At 39.0% G+C, this 14,248-nt stretch overlaps 1 protein-coding gene across 17 annotated transcripts in view; it reads right to left on the bottom strand.

Moving 5' to 3' along the window:
* AOPEP (aminopeptidase O (putative)) overlaps positions 1-14,248 on the bottom strand; it is a 179,395-nt gene that overhangs the window by 98,396 nt on the left and 66,751 nt on the right. For 16 of the 17 annotated variants that reach the window (XM_083403418.1, XM_083403405.1, XM_083403408.1 and 13 more), the window contains one exon: positions 6,653-6,696. In XM_083403418.1, the coding sequence (XP_083259544.1) occupies positions 6,653-6,696 (44 nt within the window). Of the gene's footprint in view, positions 1-6,652; positions 6,697-8,294; positions 8,573-14,248 lie in introns of those variants that run through there. The other variant, XM_083403410.1, reaches the window with a different exon arrangement.

Raw genomic sequence — 14,248 nt, 5'->3', positions numbered from 1 at the left:
ATCATGACACCTGAAAATGAAAAGCAGATTGGACTGTACATGTAAAAACGAGTGATGGATTCAATGGTTATGGAAGCTGACAACATATGTTTAAGAAGCTCAAATGCACTGATGAAACATTTGGAAAGAATGGACAGGTGTTCTGCAGTTCTTTTTGTGTGGCTTTTTGTCTTCAGCTTGCAAGAAGAGTGGAAAGGAATGAGGATCTGTTTAAGTGAAAATCAGAAATGGGCAGTAAAAAACTGCCTGAGACTAATTAATATAATCTCAATAGCTTTAGCCTCTAAAATAATAATCTTGTGCGCTGGCCAAAAACACCCCTATATCACATCAATTATTCCAAGCAAACGCAGAATGCACTTTTGAAGCATAACAGCCTGAAAATGGCAAAGGCTTCCATATTTACACTCAGTGGGAATAAAAATAGGTTCAGATAACAGATTAGAAATAGCTGCTGATATTGTAAAGCTATCACAGGCCATGATGCATATATACATTTTGTCTTATCCACCATTGTGCGATTAATCCCCCCCCCCCCGATTTTCATAATATTTCTAGCTGTGCTACAGAAAAGCAGAAACAAGTTCTGAGAAATATGATTAATAAATGTTTTCATTTTGCTGTACCGTGGGTACTGAATATTGTCCACAATGAGTAGCACACCTCTCCCCCAAAAATATATTTTTTGCAATAATATGTTTTTAGTACTTAAAAGGATAAGTTCACTGGATGGGAACTGACTAGACCAGAAGCTCCTGTTTTAGTTAATTTCATCCTTCTATTGCCTTCTAAGATACGTGGGTAAGGAGCTGAATAGCAGGAAAAACAGAAGACTTTGGGTTGAATTAGGCGTTTGACAAAAGGCCAGGGCCAGGGAACCTAGCTCTCTGCTGCTGAACATCTAAAAAATGGTGGGGAGGGTATGGCAGTGGTGGGTAAGTGGTGCTTAACTTCTCCCCTGCTTCTTACATGCACTCCTGTCCCTCAACTGCACTTCCTAGATACATGTCCCCTGCAGACTGGGCAAAAGCAGGCAAGGGAAGCAATGAAGAGATTAACTTACAGAATTTAAAAACTGTAATTAGCTTCCAATGTTCCTTCCACTGTTCACACATCATATAGCAGTGATGGTCAAATTTGGCCCTCCAGCTGTTTTGGGATTACAGTTCCCATCATCCCTGACCACTGGTCCTGTTAGCTAGGGATGATGGGAGTTGTAGTCCCAAAACAGCTGGAGGACCAAGTTTGGCATCACTGTCATATAGCAACGAACCCATGTTTGCCACAAAGTATACACTATGACAATTGAACCTGAATAAAAACATGTTTTCATGTGTTGCTTTTAGCTTCACCAAGCTACGTTGTAAGGTAGCATAGGACTTTTTACACCTAGAAATGGGAATACTGCAGAGGCCCACAAGGAAAGGGAAGTTCAGGGAAAGTGATACATCCACAAGGGAGATGACACGGACCAAGTTAAAAAGGCAGCCAACATCCAGGGCAACTTGGTTCTGTATCTCTTCTCTTAAGATTTTTCAGCCCATGGAATACCTTGTCTCCTCATAAATATTTAGATAAGAAGGCAAGCTAAAAGTAAAAAGCATTTCCTGGAATGTCAAAGGAGCTGTAATTTAGCATTTGCTTATAAACCCAGCACTTTCCCAGACACTTAGATTGTCCATTAACCAGATGCAACAAGAGTGACACAACTTAGGAGAAAGATTTTAAACAAAGAATGAATTTATTTTCATTTTTTAAAGTGTGCCTTTCCCTTTAATATTGTTAATTATGATTGTGATTCATACAGTGCCATCCATGAACATAGTACTTCGTAGACAAATTTAAGCAAGCCTCTGAAGAAGGCTCTGTTAACAAAGAATAATGAATTTGTGTGTTTTGTACAACTGAGACAGAGAAACCACATTCCTCAAATGGAAGAAGCTCCCCCTGGATCCAACCAGTGTGCCAAATACAAAGGGTTATATCCAATAGTGGCTTTGACTTAAAGGAGAGCACTTTTGCTCACACTAGTCAAGGACTGTCACCAATCCCCCCCCTACTCACTAAAGTCTACTGCTCACCCTGAAAACTGCTGCCCAAGGGTTGGGTGATACTTCAGAAAATAATGGGATGTGGCACAGAGGGCTGCATTAGGTAAGAGGATTTGACAAAAAATTGAGTGTCCCAACTTGCATGTAAGGAAGCAGCCAAGAACTGACTTCTGTGCAAAGCCTTGAAAAAATGGAGCCATAATTCCTAGATAAAGGCTGTAGCTACATGCAAACATAAACCATTTTGTAGGTTTTCCAGGACTGCATTAAAATAACAGCCCTGTGGTGTCTAAAGATTCTGAAAATCCACAAAAAACAATAATTGCCAAGATTGCTTTGAATAAGTTATGACACGAAGCCATCCTAAGACTGATAGAGAAATATAGCCAAATAGACAAGTGCTGGTTTACAAGCAGAAAATATTTCAATATTGGCATAGCATGTTATGTTTTATAACTTAGAAAACAGACAAGATCATCAAGAGTCATACTTTATTAATAGCTAAAACAAATGCTTTGAATAGAGAGAATAGGAAGAGAAGAGCAACTACACCCATCCACTGTTGTGATAAAATTCTGGAAATACAAAAGTGAAATTCATAGGCAGTGCAAAAAGTTTCCTTTCAAGGCATGTTCATGCGAAGGCAGAAATGGCTCAATAATGTCTAGTGAGGTGAATGAACTTCAGCTGAACCAGGGAGGCAACCCACTGACTAAGAACACTGGTCGCCTCAGTTATAGAGTTTTCTTTCAACACCAGCCTTTCCCCATCAGATCATGTGCCTTAAAGTATCCTAGAAAAAACACTTAGGCATCCTCAGAATACAAAAATGTCAGGAAATTACAACCACACATGTCTGATTGCTATGGAAATTATTGTATTTAAAGATGAATGTAAGCACATAGAATGTAGATCAAACTTTATTTGCATTTGCATTTTGTGTTTTTCTGTTGTGAACCACCATGGGATCTTTGGATGAAGGGCGGTATACAAATTTAATTAAACAATAATTGTTGTTGTTTTATATTCCACCTTTTAGAAAATTTCTCACAAGGCAGAAAACTTTCCTTCCGTATTTACACAGAGCACTGAATTACTTTTAATTATTAGTTGCTTTAGGTGTAGATTTTTTAACACCTAAGTCTCATGACAGCTTTAATGCAGGAATTATATGCTATTTGTATGTGAAACATATTTTGAAATGGCTTTCTTTAATACTAATACCTTGAGATGCCCATTTTACAGTTATTCTGAGCAATAAGAACATAAAGGTAAGATTTCAAAGTTAAAAGTAATAACTTGACACTACTAGTTGCTTACCATTTTTGCCAAGAGCAGACGTTAGATTAAAAGTGAAACTAACAAGCTACACAAGTTATACAGAAATACAGTGGTACCTTGGTTTACAACCATAATCCATTCCAGAGGTTCAGTTGTAAACCAAAACAGGTTGTAACCCAAGGCACGCTTTCGCCAATGGGGCCTCCCCCCCCCCCCAAATTGGTTGTAATCCCCGCCAAAATGGGCTGTAATAAAAAAAAAAGGAACACACACTTCCAGGTTTGACATGTTTGTAATCCAAAACGGTTAAAATCCCAAAAGGTTGCAAACCAAGGTACCACTGCAAACATTTTTTCCTCCCCTAAAAATGAAGATAAGCAACTAAAGGGGTAAGATCTACCGAAATGAGCAGCATAGCACCCAGTGAATCCATAGAGCTTGAAGGTGCCCAGCACAGACAGGCTACATTGGCAGGCCTGGTACAGTCGAAGACATGCCACCCAACATCCCTCTGCACCTGGGATCCAGCCAATGCAGCTCCACATACCAAAGAGATGTCCTTTCTCTATCAGCTGGTTGCAGCCAATGCTGAGATTGTGCTGTGTTCCGGGGCTGGGACGGTGCTGCAGAGCATAGGGACCACTGGTTCACAGTTGCCAGTGCATGGATCAGCACCCTTGTCAAGGATCAGCAACCCTTGCTAAATGTATATAAGCATATAGGTATATGAAGATATATATATGTAGTTTCATTGCACCTGAATGCTGCCAATTCAGTGCAAGCCAACAATACAGAAATAACGGCAGTTGGGGTATGGCTCTATATAATCTCTTTGGTTTCACTTTATTGATTCAGATATCCAATATTAGAAGAATGACTTTATGCCAAAAGAATAAGCCACATGAAATAATTAGTGTGCCCTGTATAATTATTGCAAGTAGATCAGCATGATGCAACAGCATTCCTTGTATAAACATTAAGTGGTCTAGATATTTCCCTTACACTTACAACACAGTATGTGATTGCTGGGGACCACAATAACGGTAAACTGTTGAATTTAGGACAAGGTTTGCCAAAATTCATGGTCATCTTAGGAATATGATTCAAAATGATCACAGATGCATGTTGAAAAAAGAAAGGAAACTGGGAATGTGTTGTCCCTTCCAAGAAAAACACATTTCCTAGCTTCAGTATTGGAAAAGACTGAATAAATATACTGGCTAGGATCCCCAAAACTGCTTAAGCTCATACAAAAATTTCACACCAGTCCAGTGGAATTTTTGACATTTTCCTTTGAACAACGGCAGCCAATGCAGTATCTATCACAAACTGGTTTTGAAACACCCCTTGATTTCAGAAGAAGCCTACCATGAAGCATAATGGCTTGGTGTTACCAAAAACAAACAAACAAAACAAGAACCCCAAGTCCAAAGTTCCCTTTGGCTCACAGAACCAGTTGCATGGCTTTTTGAATCCTGACCAGTATTTTTAAATATGTGAACACATTCCAGTAACGACAATATTTGGTCATTATGCACATACTTCATTTCAGATGCACAAAGTATAACTCTTCTCCCATATTATACAAGCAAATGAAATGTGTTGAGCAATGAGTGGGAAAATATGGTTACCACTACAGGGAGCAGGTGAAAGTGTGGTTTTAGATAAACATCATGTTCTGTTGCTCTTGGCATCACACTGTAACTTTTTACCATATATAAAGCTGGCAGCATAGTATATTCACAGCTATACTGTAAATTATCATAAAACTAAAAGCTTCTCCATACTTTCTTAAGTTGAATAAACAGCTATTACAACCTTCTTATTTAAAATTAAAATATTCCTGGCACATTAAAATTGATACAAATAAGAAATGGGAGAATCAAGTTTATTCAAAGATCTAAGAACATTAATAAAATCAAAACATACTAATTTAATTAACCAGGTATCTCAATTTCCCCCCAAACATTGAGGGTTAGAAATCCATATTTCAATAATTTTGGTTATTCATAAAATGTCTATTTTATAATCCAAGGCTTCACAACAAAAGCTTCCACAATATAGTCAAACATCCTAGCAGAAACAAATTAATAGTAGAATAAAATTTTATACCACACACGACTGTTAGTGATCCAGCAGTCTGCTTTATGATAAAACCAAACCATTGAATATCGGTTATGTTATAAAGAATATGAAAAGGATTTCCTAATGAAAAGAATTAGCTGATGTCACTATGGTATCCTGCTTATGTAAGTCAGGGAGGCTGGATGTTTCCATAGAACTGTGAAAGTGTTTTAAAATCAAAGACCTACAAACTACGGTAATTCCAGTTTTAGAATATCAAACGCTTTCCATTTCTCTTTGCCTACATTTCTCTTTTCCTTTAAACAAATGATACTAATTAAGCTTATAGTGAAATCCTATACATGTCTTCTCAGGAGTAAGTTTTCCTCCCAGGTAAACCTGTATAGGACTGCACCCACAATGTTTGTGCAGTTCACTGTAAGCTCTTGGGGGGGGCTATAGATGAGATCTGCAGGTGAAGGGCAGTATATTAATTAATTGCCCTTGTTTATTTTATTAGATGTAGGGACGCGGGTGGCGCTGTGGGTAAAACCTCAGCGCCTAGGACTTGCCGATCGTCAGGTCGGCGGTTCGAATCCCTGCGGCGGGGTGCGCTCCTGTTGCTCGGTCCCAGCGCCTGCCAACCTAGCAGTTCGAAAGCATGTCAAAGTGCAAGTAGATAAATAGGGACCGCTTACTAGCGGGAAGGTAAACGGCGTTTCCATGTGCTGCGCTGGCTCGCCAGATGCAGCTTGTCACACTGGCCACGTGACCCGGAAGTGTCTTCGGACAGCGCTGGCCCCCGGCCTCTTAAGCGAGATGGGCGCGCAACCCCAGAGTCGGACACGACTGGCCAGTACGAGCAGGGGTACCTTTACCTTTACCTTTATTTTATTAGATAGGAGGCATGACAAACACATTAGGAAGAATTCACCTAACAAACCCCTTCAGGGCTTCTACTTGCCCAACAGGGCCTCCCCTCTCCCTCTCCCTCCCCTGCCGACTCCCCAAAATTGGCTCAGGGGCAAAAAAGCACAAGGGGGAGGGGTAATTGTTCCATTTGGCAAGCTGATATGCTGGTATGTCTGTGCATGCTATCTATAATAGCATGACGCTGAATTCCACACATTAAATTTTGTTGTGTATAAGTTGATGGAAGATTTATATACAAGCTTTTCATCTGCAGAGATTCTGGAGACAAAACCCATTTTGAATATATACCCATTATGGTCTTTCCCAGGCTGATTCCGACCTACCGTTTTAGCTGTGGGATGTCGCTCAGTAATAAATGAAGAAAGTCCTGGAAGAGTAACAAAAGACCACAATTTAATAACATGAATTTAAAAACACACACTTAACAATACTTGAACTGTTTACTCCGCTTTATAACATTTAAAATAGACGTGTGAATATAATGTCAAGGCTTACAGACAGCTTTCACAAGAGATCAGAACACTTAGCAATGGCAACTAGAAAATTAAGAAGACGAAATGCAGGAACATAAGTAAGAAATTGATAAACAAACATACTTGTGCTGGGTGGATCATTCCCTCTATTTCCAAACTTGAGGTGTGGGTACCTATCCTTTTGCAGCCACTACAGCACCAAGTTGGTTTGGGGAAACACCATAATTTGCATACCTATTTAACATCATGATTTGATATATATATTTAAAAAAGACAAAATCCCAAAACAGCCCAGTGAGGACTCGGTGTGCTCAGCAGCCTCCGATTGCTGACTGACTGCCGAAGGGTAAGAAAATGTAGAATTTGGGATGACAGAGAGGAGGGATATAGTGACTTAGAAGAGGGACAGGATAAATTGCTACAACCTGGAGTGGAAACACACCACAGTGCAACATTTTGCTGCAAGTCCACTTGTATAAATAATTTACATTTCAAAGGCTTAAGTGTCAATAATTTATTTATTTATTATATATTCTATACCGCTTTATGTTTTTAAGAAAAATATCAAAACGGTTTGCAGCATATTAAATCAATAAAACATTAAAAAAACAATCTGAAAAAGTCAAACATAGAGTATACAGTCAACACAACATAACAGAAAACTAAAATATTATCTTAAAGATTTTAAAATAAAACATTAGAAAGGAGGTCAAGTACAGAATACATCTTTAACATAGTAGGGCTGGTGGGGCCACCCCCTAGGCCAGGTGTAAAGGGCCTTGCAGGGAGCGGTCTTCAGCACTCACAGCCAGGCGATGTTCCTCTGGCCTCATGAGGAGCATCTTTTAACAAACACAGAGAACAATTACAAAGCCACCTACTGTGTATTAATATATTTATATTTTGTGTGCATATTCAAAATTGCACTATCCAAAACAAATCTTTATACCTAGACAAAGACAATTTCACCATCACCACCACAAAAGGATGCAATCTGCCTATTCTTATTGTGCAGTCAAATATGTAATTTGTTTACTGTATTGTTATTGGGCTGGATCAGTGCTGCTGCTCAATGACGGAAGACTCTTTGATTCGGTGGCATTCATCAGTGGAATAGGCAAGGAACATGATTTTTGAATATTTCCTCTTCATCTGCAGCCCCTGCCCCTTCAAATTAGCTGGGGGGGGTGTGGAAGGGCTCTTTGGGACAGTGCAGGAGATCATGTGATAGAGATGCAGGAAGAATGATGAAGCAGTAAAGAGAGTGTTTGCAAGGACCCAACGGGTTACAGAACTCCGGAGGGGTACTTTTGTTTTCCCTACCACAATGTTCTTACATGTGGTACATGCCGACTTTTTCACTTTTATGGAAGCAAGTAAATGGGTGAACTTTGGGGTGCTATTAGAGCAGTTGGAGGTAAGTCTTCTATCTGCAGAGCCCTTCATATACATAGCCAAATTTTGACTTGTTTTTTTTGGGGGGGGGGTCACATTAAAGTGTGTCCTAAACTTTGGAACACAGAACGGAATGTTTGGAACTGGCATATTATTAAATTGTACAGTAATCATATTTGATTCATTTAAAGGATGGGCTAATCATTGGGATGCATACCATGATGAAAATATTTTATCTCTGTAAGGCACATCTAGATAAAACAATTGCTAAGGACAAAATGTTGTTGCACACGTTCTCATTTCTTTTTGTTCCAGCTGAGTCAAATGTATCCGGGTAGTCTTTATTATCAAAATGCACCAGTACAATATGCCTTCCTGTTGGCAGACAGATGGAGACACTGAATACAAACAAATTTGATCCTAACTAGCCAAACAATAATAATCCCAAGTTGTCTAAATATTAAAATGCAAAAGCAATGATCCAATGGAGCAAATATTTCTGTCTGCCTGATGAAGTTTTAGTCACAGAAAAAGCTTCAATCAACTCTGCAGTTGCTAAGTTCTAAAAGAATAGAACTGGAACAATACTTGCTATGCTTTCTTGGAACAAAGAAGACACATTCATTTTCATGCTTGTATATCTACTTTAACCGAATTATGAAAACTCTATGTAGCTAGCAAAATACTTTCCATGAAGATAAGGATCAGTTAAAATGGAACTTGTAGAACACTTTCACACACAATAGAAAAGCTTAGATATTTTAGCATGCATATTAATAAGACTGAACTAATGATAAGATGCAAAATTATGATCTCAACAAATGAATCAGTATTACAGCTGGTTACTTGTTGAAGCAGATGTTACAATGAGAAAATTAAAATCTGTGAAGTATTTTATCCCCAAGATATTCATTTTTCATCACCAAACTAAACATCAGCCTTAACTGCACTAGTGGAATCAACAACTCATACTCATTTCTATTTATTTATAGTTACCAACACTCCATTCATTACACAAATTTCATCGAAAGGTGTTAGTCAATGGATTCTCTCACAGAAACCAGAATGGACTTTTAAAAAATCCTGCCCTAAAATTCCAGACTTTCTTGCTACTCAACTAAAATAAACAAAAACTACTATTAAAAACATACCGAGCATGCAGTCAAAATGAAGGAGAAAAAAGCAAACTGATTAATGTTTCACATGTGAAGTCATTTCCTTGCACCTGTGGCTCAGATCTAGGAAAAATACTACAAATGCCACTAGAAACAAGGCTAGTATTCAGAATGCAAGCAATTATTTATACTTTAGATGTTATACTCTGTTCTTCATAGTTTTAAATGCTGGGAATCCATCCCATTATTTTTTATGGTGTAGAGGAATACTAAACATTAAAACCTTTTAAAACTGTTATTTATTCTGTATCTGATGTTTGGTTAAAGATTCTTATTCATATTTATGCTAGGTAACCCATAAAAATCTGCATTTACAGCCACATTTGTCTAAATGTGCATATATATATATATTACCTGTACAGAGGTATGCAGGCCAAATAATCAAATCTACCATTCAGAATCTCTGTACAATGAGCTCAAAATTGACTATAATTTTCCCATGGCACAACCAAGATGTTATATCACAAAATGGCACTTGAGAATGCCCAAACAATTCTCACCACAGATTTGTGGGAGACCAAATATGGATTTGGCCAGGGCTTTTTGGTAAGTTCTTTGGCAAGTTCTGCTGTTGCAGCCCAGCAATTTGTGTCATAAAAAGCTCAACAAGTTTGGCTGGGTGCCCCCCCCCTAAAAAAAGGTCAACAAGTTCCGGCACCTCTTTTTCTAGAGGAAAAAAAAGCCCTGGACTTGGCTGCATTTTATCCTCAAGTAATAGATTCCTAAATGTGAAGGTCAGGGTAGAAAATTTCCATTGGCTTTAGTTGATTCTGGTTCAAATAATGCCAAAGCTGATAAAATAAAATTCAATAAAGATATAGAACTTAGTGTAATCCTTTTCCTCCTGTCTCTGATTCCATTTCATCGTTGACAGACCCTCCTCAGATCTTGTCAATCTAAAGGGTACCTTGAGCTCCCGTCTCAACTTGCGTTATTGAACTATATCCCAGCATCACTGCAAGAAATGCATGCTCTTTCCCCCCAGAGATACACAGATTGAATGCTTACTAAATGAATTATGCTACAGCGTTACTGTCAGGAAACACTATAAATCAAAAGGTTAAAAATGCAGCCGGCTGCAACACAATTGGATGCAATCAGTGGCGTAGCGTGGGTTGTCAGCACCCGGGGCAAGGCAAGTAATTTGCACACCCTAACCCGTGGATTTGCGCCCCCTAACGCTAACCCCCAGATGTTGCCCCCGGTGGGGCCGGCCCCCCCTGCACCCCCCACGCTACGCCACTGGATGCAATGCTGGGAAAGGGCAACAAAAGAAATGCATTTGTATCTTTTTCTCCTTTCCTTTCCTTTGTTCTGGTGCTCATCATAACACCAATATGGGGATCCTGGGACATCAGCACCCTATGCAACAATCCCCACCTCTCATGAAACATATTTTTTGGAACTGAGCATGAAAAACCAAATGTAAAATTAAGCAGGGGCTTTCTGCCACATCTACAATAGCTATAAAAAAATAGACGACAATTTTTCAAACTCTTGATTAGTAAACATTTGCCTCAGGGTTAGGAGCATGTTTGAAAAGTTTCATCTGGTCACAACAGCTGGACAGTTTATAAAGCCACATTTCACAGCAGGCTGCTGGGGCGCAAAAGAAAATGACTAGTGGATTAGCAACTCTATTGTAATATGATCTTACAATGATGACTAATAGCCTTATGAGCAGAGATCTTCCAACATTTTGCAATATTTGTGTAATTTGCTAAGCAAATTGATTTCGCATCAAGCCTGCAGATTTATCTGAAACAAATTCAAGTCTCCTACCCTATCTAATACTTTCTGTGTAACTGAAATAATGCATTTCGAGGCCTTGTTTTCAACCAACAGCTAGGGACCATAGGTTTCTAAGGCTCCAATCTGAATCTTATTTGGTAGGAAGTAAGTCTACTGAGCTCAGAGAGAATCTAAACATTGCCAGCTTTGGTAACCATAGCTAAGAAAAATCTATCATGATAATGAGGCTATTGTCATCTTGATATGATTCTCCCTTCTATCCTTACTTAGCTGATGGCAGTACAAGAGTCCTCCCCTTCTTCCTAGGCCTGAGAATGAGTAGATGGGAAGGCAATGTGCTTCTGCAAATTCCACACAGAGAGCCTCACTGTGTTTCTCTCCTGAAAAACTTATATGCGTAATGTTGGAAGCCATACTGTACTGGGGAAAGTGTTGATTTTATTTCATTCATATCCTATCCTCATTTCTCTACATTGATTCAAGTAATATTTCTAACTACCAAGCTGAATTATTATTTTTGAACAATTATAAAACATCCTCTCTGTGGTATTCCCACTTACATCCCACTGTGGAACTCTAACTTTAACATTTTATCATTAGAAAGTAATTTGCTTTCTTTGCTCCCCCCCTCCCCCAAGCCTTTATCATCTCTCCTTTTGGTTTTATGTTGCCATGTTTTGGTCTGATCCTTTAGGGTCTGTCTGAGCACCCTATTTGAATTTTGTATCATGCAATGAAAAAAGCTTTGATTTAAGATTAAGGAGATGCAAGCTGAAATCCCAATTTAGCCATAATTCTCACAGAGCTGAACTAGGGCAAGTTAGATGTTATGAGAAAAAGGCCGGTAAATCAGAAAGCAGACCATGACAAATTCTGGGTTACTGACCTGATTTGTTAACTAAAATTACACCAAAGTTCTGCAGTTGTATCCATCTAAATCTGAATGCTTGGAACAACTTCTGTGAGTGCAGGGGAACTTCCTCTGTCTCCTTCCTCCACATAGCCCAGCACTTCCATTAACTCTGTTCCAGCGGGTTACAGGAACCCCCATAACATATTTGGGGAGTGCATGGGGTTGAGGGAGAGCACATTCCATTGCTTTTACAGATGCTGTTCTGCGTGCACAATGATTTAGTTGGATGCAGCCCCTTGGACAAAACTGAGAACATTGGTTTAATGCAAGCAAGAATCTCAATGTGAAAGCTGGCATACAAGCAGAGAGGAGGGACAACAGAGAAGTAGGTGGTCATGATGTAAATCATAGTTTATGAAGCCAGGGACAAACATACCCAAGACAGCATTTATTTATGGAAGCCACTGCAAGAAAATAATCTAAAGAGTCTTTAAAAATGGCCTAAAGGCACACAGTTCAACTGCTGAAGTGAAGTGGGCTCCATATGGAGCTGTACCTAGATAGCAGACCATGTAGGAGCCATGTGTAGGTCTCTCTGCTCCATGGAGCAAGAGTTAGTTAAAAATAAAACTAACCAACAAATAAATAAATAAATGATAAAGAACATGTAGGAACAGTTTAGGTGTCTTTTGAAAAAAGTGTGTGTGTGTGTATTCATCTTGAATATGGCTTTTCTACACTCAGCAGTGCATCTTGACTCAATTATCTTTACAGTCAATGATGGAAGTAAAAAGAAATTTTCTGTTTTGTAACAATAGGGAAATATTTTGTTCAGCTTGAAACCTAGTTGTATTTTATCTTATAAATAAATGCGGCAGCCAGACTGGGGACTGGGAGCGGCCGCTGAGACCATATAACACCGGTCTTGAAAGACCTACATTGGCTCCCAGTACGTTTCCGAGCACAATTCAAAGTGCTGGTGTTGACCTTTAAAGCCCTAAACGGCCTCGGTCCAGTATACCTGAAGGAGCGTCTCCACCCCCATCGTTCTGCCCGGACGCTGAGGTCCAGCGCCGAGGGCCTTCTGGCGGTTCCCTCATTGCGAGAAGCAAAGCTACAGGGAACCAGGCAGAGGGCCTTCTCGGTAGTGGCGCCCGCCCTGTGGAACGCCCTCCCATCAGATGTCAAAGCGATAAATAACTACCTGACATTTAGAAGACATCTTAAGGCAGCCCTGTTCAGGGAAGTTTTTAATCTGTGATATTTTACTGTATTTTTTGTTTCTATGGAAGCCGCCCAGAGTGGCTGGGGAAACCCAGCCAGATGGGCGGGGTACAAATAATAAATAATAATAATAATAATAATTATTATTATTATTATTATTATTTTCATGCTTTTAAGCAGGTCACCACAAAAATATTATGAATGCATGCTGGCATTCTTATTTCATAGGTTTAATGTCAGTATCAGAAAGAAAGCAATGATTTTTTAAAAATCTAAGTCCGTTTACTTTGGTCTAAATGAAAATATCCATTATCTGGTGGTGATGTGTCTCATGACATGCAGAAGTTCTCTTTCAACACAGTGCAGTTGTTCACAATATGTAATGCTGTAAACCAAGATTGAATTTTTAACCTTACATTAAGATACCTTATGAAAAGAGAGGCTTCTGTGTGCCTCCACTTGACCCTTTTAATACTCCAGAAGCAATTTCTCTCTATAAAGAATAGCAACCTTGGGTAACAAAGCATGACCAAAATGTGTTTCCATAAGAATTTAACAAAGCCATCCTGGAAAGAAGCAGAAGGCAAAAAAGATTATCTGCTTCTGTTGCTACAGTTCATTTTTGTACGTTCATTCTTATATTCAAACCAAAGTTTAGTTTTTGAAATATTCAATAGAGGTTGTGTTAATATAACTAAGGATGATTTACAAGGGGAAAGTTGGAAACATAATGACTACTCTGTATCAGATGAAGGTCAATCTAGTTCAGCATTCTGTTTCCAAGAGCAGTTAGAAGATCCTTGGAGGCTCATGAGAATGGCATTAAGATATCTGGGATTTACTCTGTCATGGATGCTTTAGTTGAGATTCCTACAATGCAGGGGCTGGACTAGATGACCCTTGGGGTACCTTCAAACTCTACAATTCTATGATTCTATATTATATTTGAGCAAAAAGATTCCATTTTGACATCATGAGTAGGAGCCCTTGATAGATCAATTAGATTAAATCATAGCATCCATAGCATACTTCCCTGTAGCTTTCATT

This window comes from Podarcis tiliguerta, assembly GCF_965153285.1.
Source record: "Podarcis tiliguerta genome assembly, chromosome: 11".
In the NCBI taxonomy this organism is placed as follows: Eukaryota; Metazoa; Chordata; class Lepidosauria; order Squamata; family Lacertidae; genus Podarcis; species Podarcis tiliguerta.
Note: the sequence above shows the minus strand (reverse complement) of the source record. Positions and strands in the feature narration are given on the sequence as shown.